We start from the raw sequence: 23,065 nt of genomic DNA on the forward strand, positions 1-23,065 counted from the left end.
TCTAGGCAATGGAATCGAAACATGAAAGACGGGCATAAAAACACACCGTTTAATACAGCGTTTGAGGTTTCATCACTTTGAAATCTTTATAGAGAGCTGGATTGGAAGCAAGTTGTTGGAGAAGTAATTGAAGTGATGCAGATGGTTTGGCAGACTTTTCCGCAAATTTCCGAGTAGTTCTGTTTAGCCGATCAAGTATGGAAAGCATATGAGACTCGTCTGTCATACTCTCACAAACGTAATCAACGAACCAATTTTTTGTTGTAAGCATGCTTTGCGGTAATGATTTTACCCATTGACCGTTCAGATTGTGACGGAGGCTGTAAACATAACAGCTTGTGGGGTGTATATGTTGCCGTTTCGTTGTTTTATCACTGTCTTCTGTACGTGAACGGGTCGAACTGTCAGCGGATTTCGATGAACAAGCAGACTTTGCCGGAATAATTGAATCTAGGTTTTCAACAAACACAAACAGCTTTGGTTCCGTATTATTCGTAGTGTAAAATGTAATCCGAAGATTAGCTTTTGGATATGTTGCTACTGATCTTTTTAGAATGTTTTCATAGAGTTGAACTGTTAACGAAAAACACTGATTGCCAACTGTTGAAGAACCATACAGCACTTTGTCCATAGCATCTAATGCGAGAAATTGAAAACCAAAGATGACCCGTGTGTTGTGATAGGTGATGAAGACACCCGCCATATTGCCAATGCGTGCCTGAATGCTGTATTTCAACAACGATGACCGTATCATGTCATACTGTTCACGTTCAAAAGACGAATAGATACCGGATCTTCCCAAAATTTTGAATTTGGAATAAAGCTCAGGATGCTCTCTGTCCATTCGGACACCAAAAACAGCTCGTGTTTTTAAATCAAAAATGCCAGATCGACTTACACGATGATCATAGCAGTCGAGCTGCGAACGCATGAGGATACTGCCGAACTTTGAGTAATTATACAAGTTGACTGGCTGAGATGGCTGTAAGCCGGTTGGGTTGTCATAGAAGAATCGGGAGAATTCTTGCTTATCAACTGTGAGAAATGTTTCTAAGCTCTTTCCAAGTGACATTAATATTTTGTTTCCCGAGTCATCGTCAAAAATGTCTTTGTTGACAGAGTAGACAGAGCCATTGCGTTTCAACGTGAACGAACAGGGTAACCTTGTTAGTCTTGTAAACGTGGTTGTTGCTGGGTCATTAAAAGGGTCACCGAGAAACCCGGTGCTTGGCTTTTTCCATTGAGAAATGAAGAAATGTAGCTGACTTAATGGTTTTGAAAGAGTGCTAGTAGATCCGGTGAAGGTAACATGGAATTTCCGTGCCAGGTTATTTAATTCCTTATGCTCACTGGGCTCATAGTATGGAGCCAAAAGGTCATAGTTGAATTTCTCAAGTCGGTGAATAGTTTGAACATATTTGCTTAGACCTTTATTTCCTTTTACCAGGGAAAGAATTCCCGGAACAAAGAGAGCTTTGTCAATGCCATGCTGGAGACGAGGAAGCTTTTTAACATCAGCTTTATGGACACCTGTAATTGTTAATGACGGAAAAAAAAAAAAAAGAAAATGGCTGCCATATAACCTTACATGTAAGAGCCTGGTTAAGTGCCTCTAAGCGTCCACGATCGTTTTCTTTTACTGTTAAACGTCTGGTAGAAGAGATAGGACGATCCAAGGCATATGAACATCGTTTAAAAACATTAGACATTTTCACTCGTTTACGAAAGACAACTTGCACCATCGCGGCCGCTATATTGGATAACAATACTGCTTCTATATATGATACATAACAAAAGCTGTGATTGCTGCACTTACTTGTGCGTTTTCAATGTCTTATTCGATTCTTAAATTACGATTATGCAGTGAGTGTCCTTTGGTAGCCTGTATAGAAAATTAAAACAAGTCTTGAATATGTTATTCAAAACTGACTATGAAAAGAACTATCAAATAATAACACTAGTCGTTGTCAGTTTCTATTTTGGCACTTGCTTGGGAACTTGTTTCAAGAAGTTCCGATACTGTCGATTGCCATGTTTCCAAGAATGCGTGTAAAGAAACAAGTTTTGCTGTAATTCCTTTCCTGTTTACATTAATATTAGCATGCTACCTTCTTTAAAACGTACACATTGCAAGCAGAAGCCAAGTGACTTTCATCTTCAGATGTTATTGAATCAAAAACCACCAACGTCGTATCCTTATTGAGACTTTGCTGTATAGTCGCCCCATAGACTCTCAACAAATCAACTGCTAGTGTCCATTTTGCATGATGAGTAAATCCATCTTGCCCGTCAAGTTTCTGCTTTGCTAAATACGCTCGCGTATTATAAAATGGGTAGAACTGCTGAAATTCCTTTGTAATCAGTAAACTTAGGTCCAAAGCTTTTGTTTTTTCAAACTGTATTTGATGGTAAGAATCACACAATCTAGCCATTATATTCAAATCAGCAGAATGAAGATTTTCCAAAACATTGCTAAGATTTTCATAAGCCCAGGGCTGCTGAGGAAATAGTAGACTTCATTAGGTTAGTCAGTAAATCGAAATTATGAAACTGATACGTTTCGTACAAATCATATTCCGGCAATAGGCGTTCCTCTTGAATACTCTTTATAACCCATTCTGGCCGAACAATTCGCTTTACTCCTCGTGTCGTCGCCAAAGATGTTCTTAGCGTTGCTAAATTTAGGAGTGTTAACGGACATTACAAATGCTTTCTCCATACGTTTATTGGCAATAACAATTAAGTCTCTTCCGTTTGAATCAATCGACTGCTGAATTTTTCCCTTATGCGAAAGAATTTCCTTTTCAAGCATGGGTTTCGTATACTCCTTGCTTTCGAGTGCCGTTACAACTAGAATTGTTAGTTGATGGAAGTATAACTTTCATGAAGTTTACAAAATAAAAAGCCTTCAAAGAGATTACTCTCGACTTTTAGAGGCGAGCCAGTTTGCTGATACTCAGGAGGAAAAGACATGCGTTTGCGTTTTCCAAGGACAACCTTTTTTTTGCGATGGATCCGTCTGAGAGTTAGCTTACTTTTATTTAATCCAACATAACTTACGAATGTTCTTTTGGGATCTTTTTAGCTTGCTCGTTTAGAGCCAAAAACTCATTAAATGTCAGAGCACTCCTCCAATCCTTGTCCAGCCGAATATGTTGAAGTCGTGGAAAACGAAGTGTAAATCCAGTAGAAAACTTATCGGTGGGAACTGTTTCGGCGGCCTTAATTTGTAAAACAATAGAGTCATGTGGCCGAATCCATAAGTCCGGTTTGTTCACGGTTTTCGTAGCCCCGGCCAATATATGATATTGGAATGCTTCATCATTCCATTCGTGCCATTTTCCATTTGTTTTTTCCCTAATTTTAATGTAAATGCTGCGATTTAAGAATGGTAATTACCTGATGGATGCATAGTCATTTCGAGTAAACCCGCCTCCTACTCGAAAGAATGACTGGAATCTTGTAACTGTTAGTCGTATGCCTTTAGAGGACGTCCCTTACTGTTCAATTGGTTCTTTTGAATCATGCTTGCTAACTCTTAATCCACAGAGGAATGAGCTTAAATGCTTCCTGTTTCCTCTACCATAATAACCGCCTGCATGAATTAATAAAAGGTTGCGCCCACTGAACCATACCCATTATTAAGCAATCTAAATCCTATAAAATTTGGTCATTAGTGATTGTCACTGAGTTTATGTTTACCTCGCCGAAGCCTTCCATATAGTACGGTTTCACTTTGATCCAGTCGTTTGTGCGTTCACCAAGTGTGTATGGACTTGTCGGGTTCTGCTTGTGTTAAAGACAGCAATACATACGACAAAACTTTACCTTTATCACAAGGCCTTCTGACTTTTCTATGACAGTTTCTTTAAGTGCGCGATCAATATCGTCCACTGTGCTTCCTTCGGTATAGCGATGCACACTCATTCTGCGCGTCTCGCTAATTATAACTTTACTCAGTATTTTTCTCCGTGATTCTAACGAATAATTCAATAAAGAAAAGCCGTTCAAAAATAGTATGTCGAATACCACATCTGCTCCGTTTAGTACAATGCCGTCCCAAATGTAACGCACAGTAAGGATAGTAGGAATACTCTTCATTAGTTGACGTAGAACTTGCACGTAAGCTTCCATAAGGGATTACAGTCTCCATAATTGGATCCCAAGTGACCATTTCTCCATCAAGTATAACTTCCCTGACGTTCTCCTGAAATGATCCAATAAGGTACTTTGTCAACTTTGAGTCGACATCGTTATATGACGAACCGTATACATCTGTAATATTGAAGGAGTTGCGACTGTAGAATTGAAAGTTACCTCTAGCATAATGTAGCTGTATACGTTCTCCGTCCAGCTTTTCTTCAATCCAAAAAGGTTTATTGTGCATACATTCCACGACCTCCTTAAGTTCAACTTTTGTGTAGTTCGCTAATTGTGGTTGAAAACAATTGAAAACATTTACCTCTTTTTGTTTTTTCGTAAGCCGTTTATTGGGGTCGTGCAATTCATAGCATACTCGCTTTAATGAACTACACAATCTGTAAAGACGGGCAGCATCAATGTTAAATACGGAGAGAATGAAGTTTTCAGAAGTTCCAAATCGTCTTACTAATCTGGTTATTTGTTTGTAAGCAAGCGACAAGCATACCTTTTAACAAAATAGGAACAAGCCATCTCAGTTCAATAGCCGACATGTGTTGATACAGTTCCTCCAGAACTTTCACTTTTGTAGCCCTGGAAGTTTAGTTTTGTGACATAATGGTAGGGTGTATATCATCGTTATTTTCAAACGTACTCATTTGGAGCATTAGATATGTCATCCAGAAACGAGTTAACATCGTCTATGGAATAAGTGCTAGGATAATTTCGAAGTGCTCTTCGATTGATTACGTCTAATTACCACGTTAGTAGTCATTCAACAAGTAACTAACCTTGGACAACAGCAATAAAGTTTCCACTAAACTTGCTTTGTGGTGATTTCCATTCTTTCAAGGCAAGAGCATCTTCCGAATGGGGACTCAAATGGAATGCCTATCGTTGGTAAGTAATGAATAATGTTGTGCCATAAATTTGAAACTAACTCTCACAAAAAGTTTCCCTAAACCAAACTCTTTAAATCCGTACGAATTGCGTTGTCTATCCAGCTATCAAGGTTATTATCAATTGCGAACAGCAATTTGTCATACTTCAGGAAGCACTTTTCTCATTAGTAAATATAATCAAACATGTCTCCTCGCAAACGTACACAGTCTCATCATAGGATACAGGTCCGGACCCACGTCTTCCCTCCAGCGATTCATATAGGTTTCAAGTATGTCATGCTTCCGTTTGTAAACGTCGCTCCTTGTCGGCAAGTGTCTGTTCTTTCGAGTGTTTGAAAGCGGTTCTAAAACAGAACTAACAAGCGAATAATAAGAAAGTCCAGGCGCATGATTTTTAAAGTCTGCCGGAATTTCAGTCATAGTAACAAATAACTAATTAAAGGTTTGAAACAATTAGTCCAGATATTAAGTATCGTTTTAACGGAATTAACTTAGATAAAGTATTCTGCAATTGCTGGGCAATTCTAACGTTTGCGCCATTAACTGATATGCCCTTTTTAAGGTAATTAAACGTGGAATAACCGAGCTATACGCTCTTGGATGGTACAGGGACATATCCTCCATTAAAACAATAACAAGCAGAATCCGCAAAGATTATATTAAAAATCTTTTTGTTTTCGATGAAAAGAAAGAATCCAGGTGCTCCCGTCCTGGGAGAAATGAAGAATCTGAAGCAGCGATGCGTTAATCAGTTTTTCAAAAGACAAACTGTCAATAATAGCGCATCTACTATGGACGTGAATACACGGACTCAAAAGAAGGAGGACTGGATTAAGAACTTGAATGCTGAGCAGAAAAAACTGTTACAGTAAGTTAGCTCTTTCTTTTTTCATTATTTATGTTGCTCATGTATCTTATTAATGAATTGCTAACGAATAATTCTGTGCAGGCTTGAAATCACAACTATGGATGACTCTTGGTTTATGGCACTGAAGGATGAGTTTTTGAAACCGTACTTTTTGCAACTGAAAAAGTTCTTGATGACTGAATGGCAAAGTCAACGAGTTTTCCCTCCAAAGGAAGACATCTATTCATGGTCAAGACTTACGCCCTTAAACAAAGTTCGCGTAATTATTTTGGGACAGGATCCATATCATAATGTTGGACAAGCACATGGTTTGTCATTTTCTGTACGTGCTGGCATTCCCTGTCCGCCTAGTCTTAAAAACATCTACAGGACGATTAAGAACGATTATCCTGATTTTGAAATACCCAACACCGGGTATGTACTGTCCGATCATGTTTTTCTATATTATATATTAAGAAAACAACTTTCATGACGATGGTGAGCTAACACATATCTAGCTACCTTGTACCTTGGGCCGAACAAGGTGTCCTCATGCTAAACGTGAATTTGACTGTACGTGCACATCAGGCAAACTCGCATGCTGGTAAAGGATGGGAATCTTTTACACATGCTGTGTTACAGACTATTTTGAAACGTCATCCTAAAGGTCTTGTGTTCCTCGCTTGGGGAACACCAGCAGCTAACAGATTGAAAAATCTTTCCCTTGCAACTCACTGTGTACTCCGCAGCGTTCACCCCAGTCCCCTTTCTGCTCACCGTGGTTTTTTTGAGTGCCAACACTTCAAGAAGACGAATCAATGGCTAAAGGAGAAGTTTGGCGAGGAATACTGCATTGACTGGGGAGCAGTTTCTGGAAAGAAAAAGCAAGTGGCACCAAAAGATGCTACTTTACCTACGGAAGTAAAAAAAGTTGTTACTGCAACAACTTCAAGCGAAACGACTAAAACAACGATTGAGAAAACTTCCGTGAAGGTCACTAGCACAGACAAAGCAGAGGATTTGAAGGCGACAGAGGATTCGAAAGGCTCGGTTGTCGCTGAGAAGACCTCTGCAGAGTCTAAAACTGAAGATACCCCGAAAGAACAGGAATCAGAGAATTAGGCACTTTAATCATTCATATGTACTACAATAGAAAAAGCAATTCGGCTCCCCGAATTGCTTTTGTAGATTGTTTTATTTGTTTTAGTGAGTATTGTTTAACGTTCATTTAGACTGTGGGGTAATGACGTCGTCGTCGGCTTGCGATATACCTGCCGATACTAAGTAGTAAACAAACACTTTACTACATATAAGAGAACATGAATCAGTATAAGAAATCGAGTAATGGTAAGTGTGCTTGTGTATCCTGTTTTAAAATGCTAATTTTATAAGTTTTGGGCGTCAGTTCAAACGTCATGGATCTAGGAGAAAATGCAACTGCGCCGTTAATGGAAGTTGGCAACAAAATCGAGTATGCAGCATTGGTGCAGCAATTGAATGAGGAAAGAGCCAGAAGAATTGAGATAGAACGAACATTAGTGCAAACGCAAAAAGAACTTGAAGACCTGTCGGTGTCATTATTTAGCGAGGCTAATAACATGGTTGCTAAAGTGAAAAAAGAAAACCAAATTCTAAAGCAAGAGCTCATGTACTACCAGAAAAGGGACCTAGAACGCAACGCCTTACTTAAAAACATACAATTAGCTGTTCGCAGTGCAGCCGATTCACGAAAATATCTTGCTGTCTATTCACCTAACGAATAAATTAACTCAGAAGAGTTTTACAAAAGAATGAAAAGCATTGCTAACCACAAATCCTAAGTAGAAATTATTTTGCAATTGTCTTTACTTTTATATGATTTTTTCACAATTTTTTTTTATTTTTTTATTTTTTTTATTTTTTTTTTATTTTTATTTTTTATAATTCTTCTCTCTCTTTTTGTTCCAACTGTCTTTCTCGGCTTCTGCTCGTAGACTTCCTCGACACTACATCTCATTATTCATAACAACAACCCCACACTAAACCACACTAAATCTCACTAAATCACCTTGCTCTCCGTTAACCTTAATAATATTTTTCCCTGCAGTCGTTAGAAGAAAGTTAGACACCACCACTACCCCGTTTCATATGGCTGGATTCAAAAGAAAGAGGGATTCATCGTCTGAAAAGGGGAAAAAAGACAAGCCAGTTAGCTCTGGTGACTCTTCTTCAGAGTCGCGGTCGAAACCCGCCAATTCGAGCATTTTGCAGCTCGACAACGAAACTTCATTCCCTCGTGGTGGTGCTTCCGTTTTGACACCCTTAGAGTACAAGGAAGTTGTCAATGAAGCGAAACGAGACGCTTTGTTCACCGAAAGCAAGGCTAAGCCTGAAAAAAAGCAGACGAAACAAGCTGCGCGTTCAAAATCAAAATTGTCGAAGAAATCGAAGAAAACAGCCAATGCTGATGACGACGATGAAGGCTCGGTGCCTATATCTCACTTCTCTTACAAATCAGTTGTTGAAGGAACCATTGTTTTTGGTCGTATCAGCGAAATTAATACTCTGGATTTGGCTGTTTCCCTTCCCAACTGCCTCACTGGTTATGTTCCTATCACTAGCATTTCTGATTCGTTGTCAGAGAGATTGGACAAGTTGGACGAAGTTGATGAGGACAACAAGTCGGTTGCACAGGAATCATTCCCTGACTTGTTGGACTTTTACACGGTCGGCCAGTGGGTTCGTGCCCGTGTTACCTCTATCACCAACGATAGTAGTTCTAAAAAGAAAAAACGTATTGAGCTAAGCTTGCGTCCCCAAGATGTGAATGGTGGGCTCGGTGCAGACGGTTTTGTTAAGGGTTCCGTTATACAAACTGTCGTTACCTCCTGGGAGGATCATGGCATTGCTATGGACCTCGGTATTGAGGACTTTACTGGTTTCCTTCCTTTGGGTGCCTACAACCCGGAAACAGAGTTTATGGAGGGACAAACCGTGCTCTGCACGGTTACATCTAAAAAAGATCGTGTCTTCCAACTTGCCATGCATCAGGCGTCTCCTAAGGCTTTAGATAAGTTCCCATCTGTGCAAGCAATTCTTCCCGGTAACCTTGCCAACGTTCTCATTACTGACGTCCTTGAAAATGGCGTTACCGGAAAGCTGATGGGTGTATTAAACGTAACTAGTGATTTGATGCACTCATCCCTTTCTCAAAACGAACGCCTCGCAAACGAGTTTACTATTGCCAAGACGAGACCAGCTCGTATTTTGTACACTATCCCCTCTTCCCCTCCCACCGTCGCCGTAACATTCTTGCCCCATGCTGTAGATTTTAACAAAACCAGTGCTGAACAGGAAAATCCACTTGAGAAGCTTCCGCTCGGCTTTACTGTTGAAGAGGCAAAGGTGAGCGCTGTCTCCCCTTCCTTGGGTATTTTCTGCGACGTTGGTGTCGAGGGCGTTCGCGGCTTTGCCCACATTTCCCGTCTTTCGGATTCGCGTGTAGACAAGGTCGATCCTTCATCTGGTGACTATCAGCTGCATTCTACACACAAGGCACGTATCACAGGTTTTAGTTTTGTCGACAACCTTTTTGTTCTTTCCCTTCAAGAATCCATTATTGACCAACCCTTCCTTCGTGTTGATGATATCCCCGTTGGAAAAGTCATTAAAGGAAGTGTTGTTCGCTTGTTTGCACAAGGCGTCATCGTTAAATTGTCTGAGGGTATTAATGGTTTAGTTCCCACTGCCCATATGGCCGATGTTCAATTGCATTTCCCCGAGAGAAAGTTTAAGGAGGGTCTTCCCGTTAAGTGCCGCGTCTTGGCTGTTGACTCGGACAGAAAGCGCGTCCTTCTTACACTTAAAAAGTCTTTGCTGAATTCCGATCTCCCTATCATCGATTCTTATGAGTCAGTTCAACCAGGTGCCAAGGCTGTTGGTGTTTTTGCTCGTATTCTCAACACTGGTGCTGTTGTTGAGTTCTACAATCACGTTCGTGGTTTCTTGCCCACTGCTGAGATGAGCGAAGCTTACATTCAAGATGCTCGTGATCATTTCAAGGTTGGTCAGACCGTTTCTGTTACTGTCGTGAACTGTGATCCTGAGACTCGCAAGATGCGTCTTAGCTGTCGCGAGCAAAACTGGACCAACGAACGTTCACAACGGTTTACTGACTTGGAAGTTGGATCTGTTGTCTCCGGAGCTGTCTCTCAAAAAACCGAGAACTCGGTCATTGTTGACTTGGGTAACAGCGTAAACGGTGTTATTCAAGTTGGACACTTGTCCGATGGTGATGCCAAAAAATGTCAAAAGATTCTTAGCAAAATTCGTGCTACCACGAAGCTGTCCGAGGTACTTGTTCTTCGCAAGGATCTTGAGAAGCGTATTGTTTTTCTTACTTTGAAGCAATCTTTAATCGATGCCGCTAAGGCCGGAATGCTTCCTAAGACTTTGTCTGATCTTAAAGAAGGTGTTAAGTATGCTGGTTTTGTCAAAAACATTACCGAGTTTGGTGTTTTTATTGAATTTGCTAATGGTGTTACTGCGTTAGCACCTAAGGCTTATTTATCGGAGAACTATGTTCCCCTGCCTGCTGCTTTGTTCAAGCCTTTCCAGTCTTTGACTTGCGTCTGTTTTTCCATTGATATGGAGAAGGAGCGTGCTTTGGTTTCATTGAAGCCACTGGACAAGGTTAATGAGAAGGTTGATGAAATTACGGAAAGTAAATACGTCGTTATCGAACCCGTTGATGAATCTATAACCAAGGCCTATGATTACACTACCGGCAAGTTGACCTGGGGTGTAATTAGTTCCGTAAAGGCTACGCAGCTCAATATTGATCTCGCTAAGAACGTCCATGGCCGTGTTGATGTATCTGAGGCTTTTGATAATTTTGAGGATATCTCGGATCCATCCAAACCTTTCTCTACATTCAAAAAGGGCGACAAGATTCAGGTCAGAGTTCTCGGAACTCATGATGCCAAAAACCACAAGTTTTTGCCTATATCTCATCGCGTATCACCTCGTCAGTTTCTGGAGTTGAGCATCAAACCTTCCGTGATGAAGCAGACCGAGTTCTCTGGCGAAGCTTTAACGTTCAAGAAGGGTGATACTTGTATTGCTTTTGTTAACAACACAACTCCTGAATGCATCTGGGTTTCCGTTGGCTCTAATCTCCGTGGCCGTATTGCTGCCCTGGATGCGTCGAACGACCTTGAGACACTGAACTCTATTACTGAAAAGTTCCCTGTCGGCAGTGCTATTCAATGTACAGTGCTTTCATCCGGTGAAATTTTGACACTCTCTGCTATGGAGCATGTTGTAGATTACGAAACTATCAGTGCTGGTGACAAACTCTTGGGAAGAATCTCTAATATCAATGATATGGGAATGATTGTCCAACTCCCTGGTGCTTTGTCCGGTCGTGTATCAAGAACCGATGTCTCCGATGATTTTGAAACATCTCCTAACTCTCTTTTCTCGCGCAATCAGTTTGTTCGCGTTTATGTGTTGAGTGTTGACGTTCCCAACCGAAAGATTGCCTTGAGTACTAGAGCTTCTCATTTCGAGGAGGGCAAGGAGATTAAGGATCCTGAGATCAAATCATTTGAAGATGTGGAGATGAACCGAGTTTACAGAGGTTTCGTCACCAACGTTGCGGATACTGGTTTATTCGTGACTCTTGGTCGCAACGTTGTTGGTCGTGTAAAGATCGCAGAACTTTTTGATTCTTTCATCAAGGAGTGGAAGCCTCATTTCCAAGTCAGCCAGCTTGTTAAGGCTAAGGTCGTTCACGTGGACCAGGAAAAGAAGCGTATCGAACTGTCTTTGAAGCCTAGCCGCGTGTCTAGCAAGGAAGCCTCTGCTAAGGAGTTTTCGGAAATTGAAGTCGGCAGCAACGTTGACGGCACTGTTATTCGTTGTGAGGACTTTGGAGTTCTTATTCGTTTGGATGGTACCGATAATATCGTTGGCCTGTGTCACAAGTCAGAAATTGCTGACACTACCGTCAATGATGTGACCAAGCTTTACAGCGCCGGAGACAAGGTGCGTGCACATGTTTTGAGTGTTGATCCAGAAAAGAGACGTGTTGCTCTCGGATTAAAATCTTCTTACTTTGATGCCGATTCGGATGTCGATATGTATGAAAGTGGAGCTGAGGAGGATCTTGAATCCTCTGCTGACGAAGAAGAAGACTCTGATGAAGCCATGGATGAGTCTGCCGAAGAGGAAGTAAACTCTGATTCAGAAAGCGAGTCTAGTGATGAGGAAAAAGAGGATGCTAAGGGTTTAGAGGCCGCGGGTTTTGACTGGAAGGCCGATTCTACTGTTTTTGATAAAGAGGCATCTGCGGATTCTTCGGACGAAGACTCGGACGCTGAGGATGGTCCTCAGCGCAAAAAGAAGAAGAACGTCAAGGATGACGACGAAGAGCGTGATTTGGACGATGCTCCGCAAGGTCCCGCTGACTTTGAGAGAAAGCTTCTTTCAGAGCCCAATTCATCGTTGTTGTGGATTGGCTACATGGCTTACCACCTGGGCTTAAACGAAATTGACAAGTCTCGTGAAATCGGACAACGTGCTTTGAAGGCAATCAACTTCCGTGAGGAGGAAGAAAAGCTTAATGTTTGGGTTGCTTTACTCAACTTGGAGGTTGCTTATGGCAATGAAGAGACTTTGGACAAGACGTTCAAGGAGGCCTGCCACTTTTACGACGAGCTTGTCGTTTATGAGCGCCTGTGTGGTATACTCATTAAGCAACAGCGCCTTGACTTAGCGAAGGAGTATATGGAGCGGATGGTTAAGCGGTTCAGTCAGATCGCTTCTGTTTGGCTCAACTATGCTACATTCTTAATGAGCAACGATGACGCTGAAGCTGCTCGGGGTTTACTTCAACGCAGTCTTCAGAGTTTGCCAAAGAAGGATCATGTTTCCACCATTGAGAAATTCGCTCTGCTCGAATTCAAACAAGGTGATCCCGAGCGCGGACGTACTATCTTCGAAGGTCTTCTTAGCAACTATCCTAAGCGTCTTGATCTGTGGAATGTCCTGTTGGATATGGAAATCAAGCAGGGTGACGTATCAATCGTGCGCCGTTTGTTTCAACGTCTTCTGGCCAACAAACTTTCCCTGAAGAAGGCTAAATTCGTTTTCAAGAAATGGCTTTTATTTGAAAAGGACCATGGTACCCCAGAGGGTGTTGAAGACGTGAAACAACGTGCTGCTGAGTACGTTGAACAACATCAATCCGACGAGTAAGGGATCTGGTCAATGAGGAAATTGTTTTGGTATTTTTTTAGGACTTAAAATTTTTGGTATGTTTGGCATCGCAATACAATTCTTAATTACAATGGATACAAAGAATAAATGACAGTTGCTGAGGACAAGAAATCATGGGTATGAACTGCAGATTCGTTGCAAATGAAACTATAAGGGCTTTTAATAGAGCGGAGCAAGCCAAAACCGGCGGACACGACCACATGAAAACCATGTAACAAACAGCTCTTACAACTCAACCTAAAACCTACACCCTCTACGACACAGCTCTGACTCTGAAACTACTAGTCTCCTTCCTTCACATTTACGATTTTGGCATCAAACCGTCTTATTACTTCCAGATCCGATTTGAAACGACACCCCGTTCACCACGTCTAGTAAAGGCGGAAAGGCTTGCCCATAGTAGACTTGACGACCAAGGAGCCGATGTTTTGCCAGCCCTTCTTCAACAAAGAGATCAAGAAGTTGATGGCAAGCATGATGTTGGCAATGAGTTGGTCCTCAGTCATCTCAACGTGGCCAACAGCAACACCCAAGCAAAGAACCTTCTTGAGTTGGAACTTGATGGTGGACTTGACCTCAGTAACCTTACCGTACAAGTCATCGTTGTGAGAGACGGGGGAAGGGAACTTACCGGCCTTAGACAAACCGGGACCCAACAGACGAGGGATTTGCTTGATGAGAACCTCAGAAGCGATGAAGGCATCGTACTTCTTGGCCAACTTCTTAACAAGCTTCTTGTTCTTGTTAAGCTTCTTCAAGTCCTCGACAGACATGGCATCGACACCACCGTGCTTGGCACGGTCCAAATCGTGAGCGTCACCAAGAATGCAAATGGACAAGTTGGGGCGAGGGACATTGGGCAACTTGATAGTACCGGAGAAACGCTTGTCACGTTGAGGGTCGTAGTTCTTCAAACCAATTTGAAGCTCGACAGTCTCAACGAAGTTGCGCTTCTTCTCCTCGGCACCCTTGAGGATGTCTTCGACGTTCTTACGGACCGTGGCAACCGAAACCTTCGACATGGTGTGTGCTGGTGTTGTAAAGATGGGAGGGCATGTACTTGAACAAATGACTGAGTTCCGTGTGGGCAGTCACAATTAGGGTAGGGCATAAACCCAGTGGTGTAGCAATCGTTCGCGGGGTCGTGATACACGTGACAGCCCTAAACGATATAAACATGAGTGAAGCGCAATAGTGCGTGTTGCAACGATGCGCAGTAAACGTCGTACGAGCTCATTAAACGCCCTCTGGTGTAGTGGAAGACGCTTCTTCTCCGTGTTCCGGTGGAGGAGTTGAACACCAATGTAGAGTAATTCATGACGTGTAATGACGCGGTGGACGCAGCAAAGACGACGCGTCAAAAATTAGAAAACGCAACAGAAAGAGGCTCAAAACAAGAATGATCATTTACAGAATGTGAATTTTACGCGTGAGCAGTATCAACAACTCAGCCTCTGTTCATGTAATTTGCTTCATAGCTGCGCAGCTCCGGTGGGGCGTTCGCTTTTGTCCCTCGCTTACGAGCGATCCAACGCGACAAGTGCCGACAGTAATGGGAAATTAGGCGCTCCTAGCTTTCGCTATAGAAACTACGATAGAAAATTCAACGGCGCTTGATTTCATCTAACAATTGCGATAGAAATATTACTTTTCCTACGTGAAGTTCCGCTTAAACTTTTGTTCTTCTTATTATTTGTCGGCCTGTTGCATACGTCATAAAAGGTGCGCCGTTTAAATATCATTGGGTGAGCCGCAAAGCCTAATCACTTCACGGGGTGCCTATGACGTGGTGTGCTCAATAGCATATAAGAGAAAGGATTCCCTGCCCTACCAGTCTTCCAAAGCCAACCAGGTGCCATTCGGAGCATACTTACTGTTTCTCGTTTTCTCAAGCCAAATCTTCTGTTTTGAGTCAAAGACTTTGATTTTCGTTATTGTTTTTTTGCTTCATTTCTTCGTTAGGGAGCAATTGAGTTTCTGGGTCATTTTCGATGTGGAATTGTACTTAAATTACTAGTTCCAGCCACGAAACTCTTCTTTGTGCATTCTTTATTTATTCCACTCTAATTTTCTATCTATCTGTGTATATTCTCTCTTTTCTGACAACCTACAACTGCTGTCTATTCCTATTATAAACTACAAACTCAAAACTTTTATTACGTATTCCTCTCTTCTTGGTTTGGATTCTGGTTGTGATCCTTTTCCTACTTGATTCCAATTACCCAATACAGGCCTATTCTTTATTGTCTCTTGACTTAGACACACTCACACACTTACTATCTTTTATTACTTTTTTTCGCGACTTTTCTAATCGGTTATTCCCTTTTATATTTGTTATCTCGTTTAAACACACTATCTCTGTCAACTTCTCTCGTTTCATTCAGTCTACTGTTGTTGACAATTCATCAAAATGTCTGAAAACGCTAATCGACAAAATCCCAAACACAAGCATGAGGGCTCAACCTCTTCCACCGAGAACAGCATCACCACTTCTATGCAAGATACTTTCTTTGGTGATGATTCTGACACGATCGGTAAAAATACTACCTCTGTTGAGGTGAAGGGCGGCAAGTTAAATGGTCGCCCTTCTACGGATTCGGCCCGACAGATGATGTCTGAAGACCAGCGGCCTCTAATTGAGGCAGAACTGGCTGTTATGTCAAAAACGAACAAGTCTTTGCGACGCAAAATGACTTCTATGCGTCAAGCGAACGGTAAGAGACACAGTATTTCAAGCAAACATTCCATTCCTGCGAGCCTTCGTAAAAGCGTCTCTACGAAATCCAGGCCTAATGATGGGGCGGGCGATCAGGATTCTATGGAGGCAAGCAAGGAAATGGAGCATAGTCTTGACAACTTTGGTATCGTTACCTTCGGTACCGAGTCGTCCATTAAACCACCCGAGCATCCAGTCACTGCCCTAGGCATGCTGTTCAGCAATTTACAAAAGAAAAGTTTTCTCGTGCGTGGTATGATTTATGTGGTTCCCCTTGGTTTATTGCTGTTGATTCCGATTTTCATCGGCCGTTGGGTCAGACTTGCTCCTAATGACGAGAGCAACGGTAAGGAACGTCCTCCTAGCATTGGCGGCGTTCATCTCATGTGGATGGGTATCTGGTGGGAAATTATTTGGTTGACTCTTTGGGCCGCTCGTTTTGCTGCAAAATTTATTCCCCATATTGTTGTGATGATTACTTCATTCGTCAGTAACAATGTGAATAAGTGGAAAAGTATGGCAATTGCGCTTGAATTTCCATTTACTCTAGTTTTTTGGATGTTGGCGGTATTTGTTAGTTTCTTGCCCATTATGACAAAGCACCATGTGTCCGGGAATTCTACCAAACTCAGTTGGGAAAACACTGCTGACAACATTCTGATTACCATTTTCATTGCTTCAATCTTGAACTTTGTTGAAAAGTTTATTATGCAGCTTGTCGCAATGTCATTTCACAAACGTCAATACGAAACGCGTATTGTGTTTAACAAGTTTGCCATCAACGAATTGGCACACCTTTACGAGTATGCTAGAAATTATTCGTTTGATTTCAGTGCAGCTATCAGTAAAGCTCAGGAAAACGTGTTCACGTTTGCCTCAAAAGCTCAAGAGGGAAAGAAAGGGCATTCGGCCGCGAAGCTTGCCCAAAAGGCTTTGAACAAAACTACCACGAATGCAAGAAATGCCCTTAACTTTGCTCAGGACTTGATGAGTCGAGTTGCTGGCGAACTTACGAACCAAAAAAAGGATCATTCTGGATCCCCTAAAAGTGTTGTACTTCACCTGTTACGCAGTACCAGAGGATGTCAGTCATTGGCTCGTTGTATGTTCAACGCTTTGGTTTCCGAGGGTCACCAGGATATTGTTGTGGACGACTTTATCCCTGTGTATACGAACGAAGAAGGTGAAGTGGATACTGAGACCTTGGATGCCTGCTACAACATTTTTGATCGTGATGGAAATGGCGACATTACATGTGAGGAAATTGAGCTTGCATGTGTTGAAATTGGAAAGGAACGCAAGAGTATTGCTGCATCTCTTCGTGACCTGAACGATTCTATTAGCAAGCTCGATAAAATCTGCATGTTTATAGTTACCATTATCATCGTCCTTATTTTCCTCTATCTTATTGCAAGAAACTTCAGTGGTGTTTTGACTTCTGCAGGAACGACTATTCTGGGTTTGTCTTGGCTTTTCTCCGGCTCTGCCCAAGAAGTTATTGCTTCCATCATTTTTGTGTTCGTTAAGCATCCTTATGATGTTGGTGACCGTGTTGATGTTCTCATCAATGGCACTGTAACGTCTGCACTTGTTAAGGAAATTTCCATTATGTCGACAGAATTCCGATTGTTGACCGGAAAAATCATCCAAGCACCAAACAGTTTGCTGAATACACTTTGGATTCTTAACATGAGAAGAAGTGGTAGTGTTGCTGACCCTGTTACTGTCACATTAAAGTTTGGTACTACCTTGGAGCAGATTGAGATGCTTCGCTCCAAGTTGTCTGATTTTTTGATTCGTGAGAAACGCGACTTTAAACCGACTTTGTTGACCGAGCTTGTGGATCTTCCTGACTTGTTTTCTGTACAACTGAGTATTGTGTTCTTTCACAAGTATAGTTTTCAAGACGAAATCATGCGTATGCGTCGTCGGAACATGTTTATGTGTGCTTTGATGACTTATATGCAAGAGTGTGGTATTGAATCGCCCGTTTACAATGCACCTGGTAAGTCTAAGACCTCTCCTATGTATGTGCAATACTTCAACCATGATGCGAGCAACAATCCATTCCCTACTGAGGAGATCCCGCCAAGTGATGCTCCAGGTGCAGCTCAAAAGCATGGAATTTTGCGACAACCGTCTGCGAACACTACATCCTCCAACGAAAATATTACACCTTTTGATTCTTCCAGTTTTGCAGCTCATAAGCATGTCGATTTCTCCCTTGGTACCAAGCATGTTATGCATGATGTAGGGGACCTTGAAGACATTGAAGAAGAGCCGTTGACTTACCGTGCTAAATTACCCGATGCTGTGATTGGAAGTGCGGGAACTGAGGCGATGAAACAAGAAATTAGGGCCAGACGCGCTGCTCAAAGCGAGCCTCTCACGGATGACGAAGACTCTTCTTCTGATAACACTCCCTATGTCCACCGTGATTCTCGTTCTCATCACAGTCGTTCGAGCTCTCGTAGACGTTCGAACTTTTCTTTCAAGCGAGACTCAGTTGATGGCAGCGCTGTCCCTGCCGTCGGACCCTCCGCTCCTCTTCGCACAGTAACTGTGGAAGACGTACGCCGTTCTAGCGGTGTCGACTTTGAGGATATCCATACTGCGCGGTAGATGAGTTTGCACTGAATGTCCGGTCTTTCTGAACACAATATGTGCACTAAGCCTGCCTAACTTTGTCCTTATACCGCTTTCCTTTACGTACCGTTTTTGTACATTATCATGTAAACACAAACATAATATCATATACATGCGAACTTTGCATTATTCGTTATGAATCTGAACCTTTTACGCTGCTACATTCATTCATTGTATTGGTACAATTTAATTTGAAAGCACGTTCTATAAAGCTGGACCTGCAGGGGGTTGGGTTCATTTAATATAGTATTTCGACCCAGAGTCAACGCGACGTCAAGTTCAGCTGCTACAAACAGCACCGTCTATAAACTCTAGCAGAGAAGAATGGACGCAGATTGTTGTTAGTTGCTTTCATACTGCCAGTTGTTAAATTCATCGTACTTGGATGAACTCCAGTATGCATGTCGTAATAGGAGAATGCCAATAATACTTCCTATGGCCGTGTTAACGGAAATGAATAGTCCATATAGTTGCTTCAGGACTCCTAAAATAAAGGATAAGCAATTTAAATTTCACTAGTTCTCTGTCCTAAAAATTCGGAAGTGTCATTCGCTTCGTTCGTAAAAGGGGGTACAACGGGTCCTACGGAGAGAGATGAATACGTTTCTGTGTTCTTCCCCGTAGTTGCAGAAGCAGCCGAACTAATGAACTTATTGCTCTTCTCAGAATTGCTATCGCGAGGATTCGAGGAGTAAGAGTGCGTACCACAACAAGGTTGGTTAAATAAAATCGTCGAGAGATACTGTTGGTGAGACAGATTTTGCGCATTAAGGCCCTCGAGCATCCACATGAATAAAATTCCGAAAGCAGGAAGACCCAACACATCCAAAATTCCATACACTGCAGCTTCACCAACAGGAGGGTTCATATTACCGCCCTCACAAAAAGCCCAATTCACAAGAATTAGAAGCTTAATGAATGAAATGTACACGCACAACCAGCGGAAATAACGGCGAGTAGGTTGCTTCAATTTCGAAGCATACAAGCGGCAACCCAAGTAAAGCTTCCAAAGCAGATGGAAGTATGCAAGCACAGAAAAGATATAGTAACCCCATTTATACGAAGACGGCACCATAGAACCAGAAAGAAGTCCAATCACGAACACCCAAACGGAGAATACTGAAGTAATCAAAAGACTGAGAGGAACTCGAGCGATACTAAGGAGTGAAATCAACTCGATTGGAGATACGAGAAACCATTGAATGTAACGCACATAAAAAACTTGACGTGTGCCGTAAGCATAAGTATCATATTCTGCAGTGACTGGGGTGGAGCCCAAATCCGAGGCCATGGTAAAGTATGTAAAAGAGGAAATGGTGAGAGCGACAAGGAAAGAGAGAAAAAATGGTCGCTTTGAGGGAGACGAAAAGAGGGATACCAAAAAGAAAGCCAGGAAACAAAAGCCCATAATGGAAAAGAAGGTCCAGTACACATCGGCGCCTTTGCTGTCAATATTGATATCAGCAACAGGAGGGTTCATGCGAACAGAACCGCTCACCGGTGTATCTGCTGTATCTGACATTCTGGAACGTAGGGCAGGATGAGGGTTAATGCAGGACTTGTGAAACGTTTATCAATGAACGATAAATGTTGTCCGCCCCAGTTTAAAAAAAAGACAAACGTTTAGTATTATGATATGGTTGCATACCTAGCAGCGAGAAGAGAGCTTTTATAATTCGGTAGTGAGCATCACAGTGATGCATAACTACGGAAATTGTAAAAATCTGACGCCAAGCCGAAGAGGAAAAGTAACGCATTTTGAGCTATTATCCGCTCAAATGTAAAGATTAAGACGCACGACCATCAAATAATTAAGGAGATTGCGGATGTTCGTTTAACGACACCTAATCATAACCAAATGAACTAACCGAGTCATTTGATCATGCATAAACATGGGAACATAACTTCGAAAGAATAAACATAAATTACATACCACGAAAACCGATCGTAGTGTACAACGGAGAAAGCAAATCATAGAGTAATCTCGTAAACAACGATGATAAGGGAATGAAAATAAAGGATAACAGAAATGAATCCCAAACTAGAAAATAAAACAAAAAAGCAAACGGTTGATTTGATCACGTTAAAGAAAAAACAAAGGAACCCATCATGAACATTTAAACAAGGCGTGATAGCCATACGGAAAAGCCGGTTAGGAGAAGGAATGAGATAACACAGAATTCTTTTCCTCGCATCAGTTTAAGTAAAATTTAGTAAGAAATCGGAGAGATGATTTTATTTGCAGCATGATATACATTAGCACTCGAATATGAACAACAGAGCACGTTTTCAGCGAAGCGGATCCAAAGACAGTAGTGTAGCAATTGTAATACCTGAGAAAAGCACTTGAGAGTTCCAATCGATTGCAAAAGTACAAGCATGTAGGGTATGGGTGGCCGGGAGTGCACACGAGCATACGGTTTTTCATGAGGAATTCAACAAGACATACGTTGTCATACAAGTTGTCTGCGGAGACGCCCCCTCACTTAGATGTAGCAGTAACGATAAAGCACTAAGAAAACAAGAGCAAGAAAACACATCAAAGAGACGTAGTATCGGTCGTAGTGGTAGTAGTGGTTTGTCCTTCAGTGGCTTTCGCCTTGTTCAAACCAAACCGTTCAGCACGTCTCTTTGCCTTTTCCAGCTCAACAGGATCGTCAAGAATGCTAGGCTTACGTTTTTTATTGGCGGCTGCCTTGTCATTTTTGTCGTTTCTGTTTTGTTGTTTTTGTGACCGATTTTTGTTGTCCCGTCCATTATTTTTAGGAAATCTTGCACCGTTGTTCTTTTGTTTATTTCCGTTTCCACCGAAACGTGCCTCTCTAAGAGAGCGCTTTACCTTCTCATCACCGAGGGAAACGCCAAAACGCTTAGCACGAGCTAATCTACGTTCAGCTTCCGACATTTGTGAGATACTTTTTTGTGCGTCTGCAGTGGCAGCAGTAGTTGCTGCTGTAGCATTTTCTTTGGACTCGGTTTCAGCTACGGAGGGTATGCTGCTACTTTTTGAAACCTGCTCCTTCGTCAAACCTCCGTTGGACGCTGTTTCGGGTGCCTGAAACTCTAAACTTTCAGTAACAGAGTTTGAAACTTCGGTAGCATCCGTTGTAGCATCCTTTGCGGCCATCGGTTCTGTTCCAAGTGCATCATCGGCGTCATTATCTCCCCAATCGATGTCATCCTCGGGAGGAGCAAGATCACCCAAATCAGACGCAGTTGTAGACACCGTGGGCTTTGCAGCAGGATTCCCTGCATCGGTGTCTGCCTTCTTCAACCGCTCAATGAGCTCGGCTTTGTTACCAGAGGTCGAAAGACCGCGTTTCGATAACATGTCCCGTAATTCAGTAACCTTATGGGCTTTATAGTCCGTCATGCTTAAGATTATTCAATTGCAGAAGATGTACTAAGTGACTGCGCGTAGAGATTGATAGTTTTCAGCAAACTGTGCTTTTTTTGGTCGTGAGTAAGGTGGTTGGCTCGAGGCACGTTGTACGTGAAGGTGTTTGGCATTGTTGTAGGAGATCGTTCCGAGCATTAAGGTTTGAATGATCTTCATGGGGAAATGATCAACAACAGAACAATTTGCAGATCCTCCTCAACTCAATGTGAAATGAAAAACGCGACGCGTGGTAAACAAATACAGAACTCGGTTCCAAAACGCCAAAACACTAACAACACGTGAAACACAGCATATAGTATATTTACAACGACTCTCACCTACAGCTAAACAAGTCCAGAAGCACGCTGTACCCAACCTGCATATTGTACCAACGGCGAATATTAATATTTCTTAACAACACGCTTGACTTTTTTACTCCTGGGGGATCTCAACTTCACCGGCGTCGATCTCCTTTTGCAAGTCGTGGGGGTTCTTGCCGTCGACGGTGCAGCCGACAGAGAAGCAAGTGCCCAAAATCTCCTTGACGGTACCGGAGAGCTCCTTGGCAAGAGACTTGAAACGCATAGTACGAGCGATCTCAATGACCTCATCGAGGGAGAGGTTGCCAGAGTGAATGATGTTCTTGTCCTTCTTACGGTCACGGGCAGGCTCCTTAAGAGCCTTGATGACCAAGGAAGAAGCAGCAGGAACCACAGAAACGGTGGCTTGACGGTTCTGGATGGTCAACTTGACGGTGACACGGAGACCCTTCCAGTCCTTGGTGGCCTTGGCAATGTCCTCACCGACCTTCTTGGGAGACAGACCCAAGGGACCGATTTTGGGAGCAAGGGTAGAACCACCGGCAACTTCGCCACCAACGGCTCTCATAAGGAGAATCTTCACTTCATTGGGATCGAACTAGACAAAAGACGTTAGAATCTAAGCAAAATACCGACGTTTCTCAAACCTACCTTAGGAGGCATCTTGCTCTGTGTGGTACAAAGAGTTGGTAGGGTTGGTGGTGAGTTTTGGTTGTCCGTGACTGTTTCTATCCTTGTGACTGTTTTGCTGAGGAGCGAAAAAAAAAAGTGAGCGGCAACGAGCAGCAGCGATGAGCAGCGAGGGAAAAGGCGGAGCAGAGAGAGTTAGTGAGTACTAGCAAAAAGCTGCGCAAT

The 23,065-nt window shown here is 42.4% G+C and overlaps 10 protein-coding genes across 10 annotated transcripts; 4 read left to right on the forward strand and 6 right to left on the reverse strand.

Moving 5' to 3' along the window:
* Positions 1-49: 49 nt before the first annotated feature.
* On the reverse strand, positions 50-1,709 carry SJAG_02526 (RNA metabolism pathway protein Pet127; the record flags this gene model as incomplete). The annotated part of the gene is made up of 2 exons (XM_002173698.1): positions 50-1,530; positions 1,589-1,709. 2 exons carry the CDS (start codon positions 1,707-1,709, stop codon positions 50-52), a joined length of 1,602 nt encoding a protein of 533 aa, XP_002173734.1.
* Positions 1,710-1,853: 144 nt separating this feature from the next.
* Positions 1,854-5,663, reverse strand: SJAG_02527 (DNA ligase Lig4). The gene is made up of 18 exons (XM_002173699.2): positions 5,246-5,663; positions 5,187-5,197; positions 5,082-5,144; positions 4,932-5,031; positions 4,796-4,892; positions 4,649-4,734; positions 4,075-4,608; positions 3,829-4,034; positions 3,703-3,786; positions 3,636-3,657; positions 3,502-3,595; positions 3,400-3,459; positions 3,061-3,357; positions 2,895-3,019; positions 2,722-2,850; positions 2,567-2,675; positions 2,125-2,514; positions 1,854-2,081 (listed from the first exon to the last, which is right to left on the reverse strand). Exons 1-18 carry the CDS (start codon positions 5,460-5,462, stop codon positions 1,958-1,960), a joined length of 2,748 nt encoding a protein of 915 aa, XP_002173735.1. The 5' UTR covers positions 5,463-5,663; the 3' UTR covers positions 1,854-1,957.
* On the forward strand, positions 5,650-7,167 carry SJAG_02528 (uracil DNA N-glycosylase Ung1). The gene is made up of 3 exons (XM_002173700.2): positions 5,650-5,910; positions 5,992-6,324; positions 6,408-7,167. The coding sequence occupies exons 1-3, from the start codon at positions 5,723-5,725 to the stop codon at positions 7,009-7,011; spliced, it is 1,125 nt and encodes a 374-aa protein (XP_002173736.2). The 5' UTR covers positions 5,650-5,722; the 3' UTR covers positions 7,012-7,167.
* Positions 7,107-7,810, forward strand: SJAG_02529 (sporulation specific protein Spo13). The gene is made up of 2 exons (XM_002173701.2): positions 7,107-7,236; positions 7,282-7,810. Exons 1-2 carry the CDS (start codon positions 7,209-7,211, stop codon positions 7,650-7,652), a joined length of 399 nt encoding a protein of 132 aa, XP_002173737.1. The 5' UTR covers positions 7,107-7,208; the 3' UTR covers positions 7,653-7,810.
* A 172-nt stretch (positions 7,811-7,982) lies between these two features.
* SJAG_02530 (U3 snoRNP-associated protein Rrp5) lies at positions 7,983-13,306 on the forward strand. The gene has a single exon (XM_002173702.2). The coding sequence runs from the start codon at positions 8,017-8,019 to the stop codon at positions 13,126-13,128; it is 5,112 nt and encodes a 1,703-aa protein (XP_002173738.1). The 5' UTR covers positions 7,983-8,016; the 3' UTR covers positions 13,129-13,306.
* Positions 13,307-13,404: 98 nt separating this feature from the next.
* SJAG_02531 (60S ribosomal protein L1) lies at positions 13,405-14,231 on the reverse strand. Its single transcript, XM_002173703.2, has one exon. The coding sequence runs from the start codon at positions 14,169-14,171 to the stop codon at positions 13,521-13,523; it is 651 nt and encodes a 216-aa protein (XP_002173739.1). The 5' UTR covers positions 14,172-14,231; the 3' UTR covers positions 13,405-13,520.
* A 759-nt stretch (positions 14,232-14,990) lies between these two features.
* Positions 14,991-19,724, forward strand: SJAG_02532 (MS ion channel protein 1). Its single transcript, XM_002173704.2, has one exon. The coding sequence runs from the start codon at positions 15,560-15,562 to the stop codon at positions 18,485-18,487; it is 2,928 nt and encodes a 975-aa protein (XP_002173740.1). The 5' UTR covers positions 14,991-15,559; the 3' UTR covers positions 18,488-19,724.
* Positions 18,665-19,751, reverse strand: SJAG_02533 (membrane transporter). The gene has a single exon (XM_002173705.2). It carries the CDS (start codon positions 19,584-19,586, stop codon positions 19,017-19,019), a length of 570 nt encoding a protein of 189 aa, XP_002173741.2. The 5' UTR covers positions 19,587-19,751; the 3' UTR covers positions 18,665-19,016.
* Positions 19,752-20,027: 276 nt separating this feature from the next.
* Positions 20,028-22,049, reverse strand: SJAG_02534 (RNA binding protein). The gene has a single exon (XM_002173706.2). The coding sequence runs from the start codon at positions 21,882-21,884 to the stop codon at positions 21,051-21,053; it is 834 nt and encodes a 277-aa protein (XP_002173742.1). The 5' UTR covers positions 21,885-22,049; the 3' UTR covers positions 20,028-21,050.
* Positions 22,050-22,183: 134 nt separating this feature from the next.
* SJAG_02535 (60S ribosomal protein L12) lies at positions 22,184-22,906 on the reverse strand. Its single transcript, XM_002173707.2, has 2 exons — positions 22,862-22,906; positions 22,184-22,808 (listed from the first exon to the last, which is right to left on the reverse strand). The coding sequence occupies exons 1-2, from the start codon at positions 22,871-22,873 to the stop codon at positions 22,323-22,325; spliced, it is 498 nt and encodes a 165-aa protein (XP_002173743.1). The 5' UTR covers positions 22,874-22,906; the 3' UTR covers positions 22,184-22,322.
* Between the last annotated feature and the right edge of the window lie 159 nt (positions 22,907-23,065).

The sequence above is a fragment of the Schizosaccharomyces japonicus genome, assembly GCF_000149845.2.
Source record: "Schizosaccharomyces japonicus yFS275 unplaced genomic scaffold supercont5.1, whole genome shotgun sequence".
Lineage (NCBI taxonomy): Eukaryota > Fungi > Ascomycota > Schizosaccharomycetes > Schizosaccharomycetales > Schizosaccharomycetaceae > Schizosaccharomyces > Schizosaccharomyces japonicus.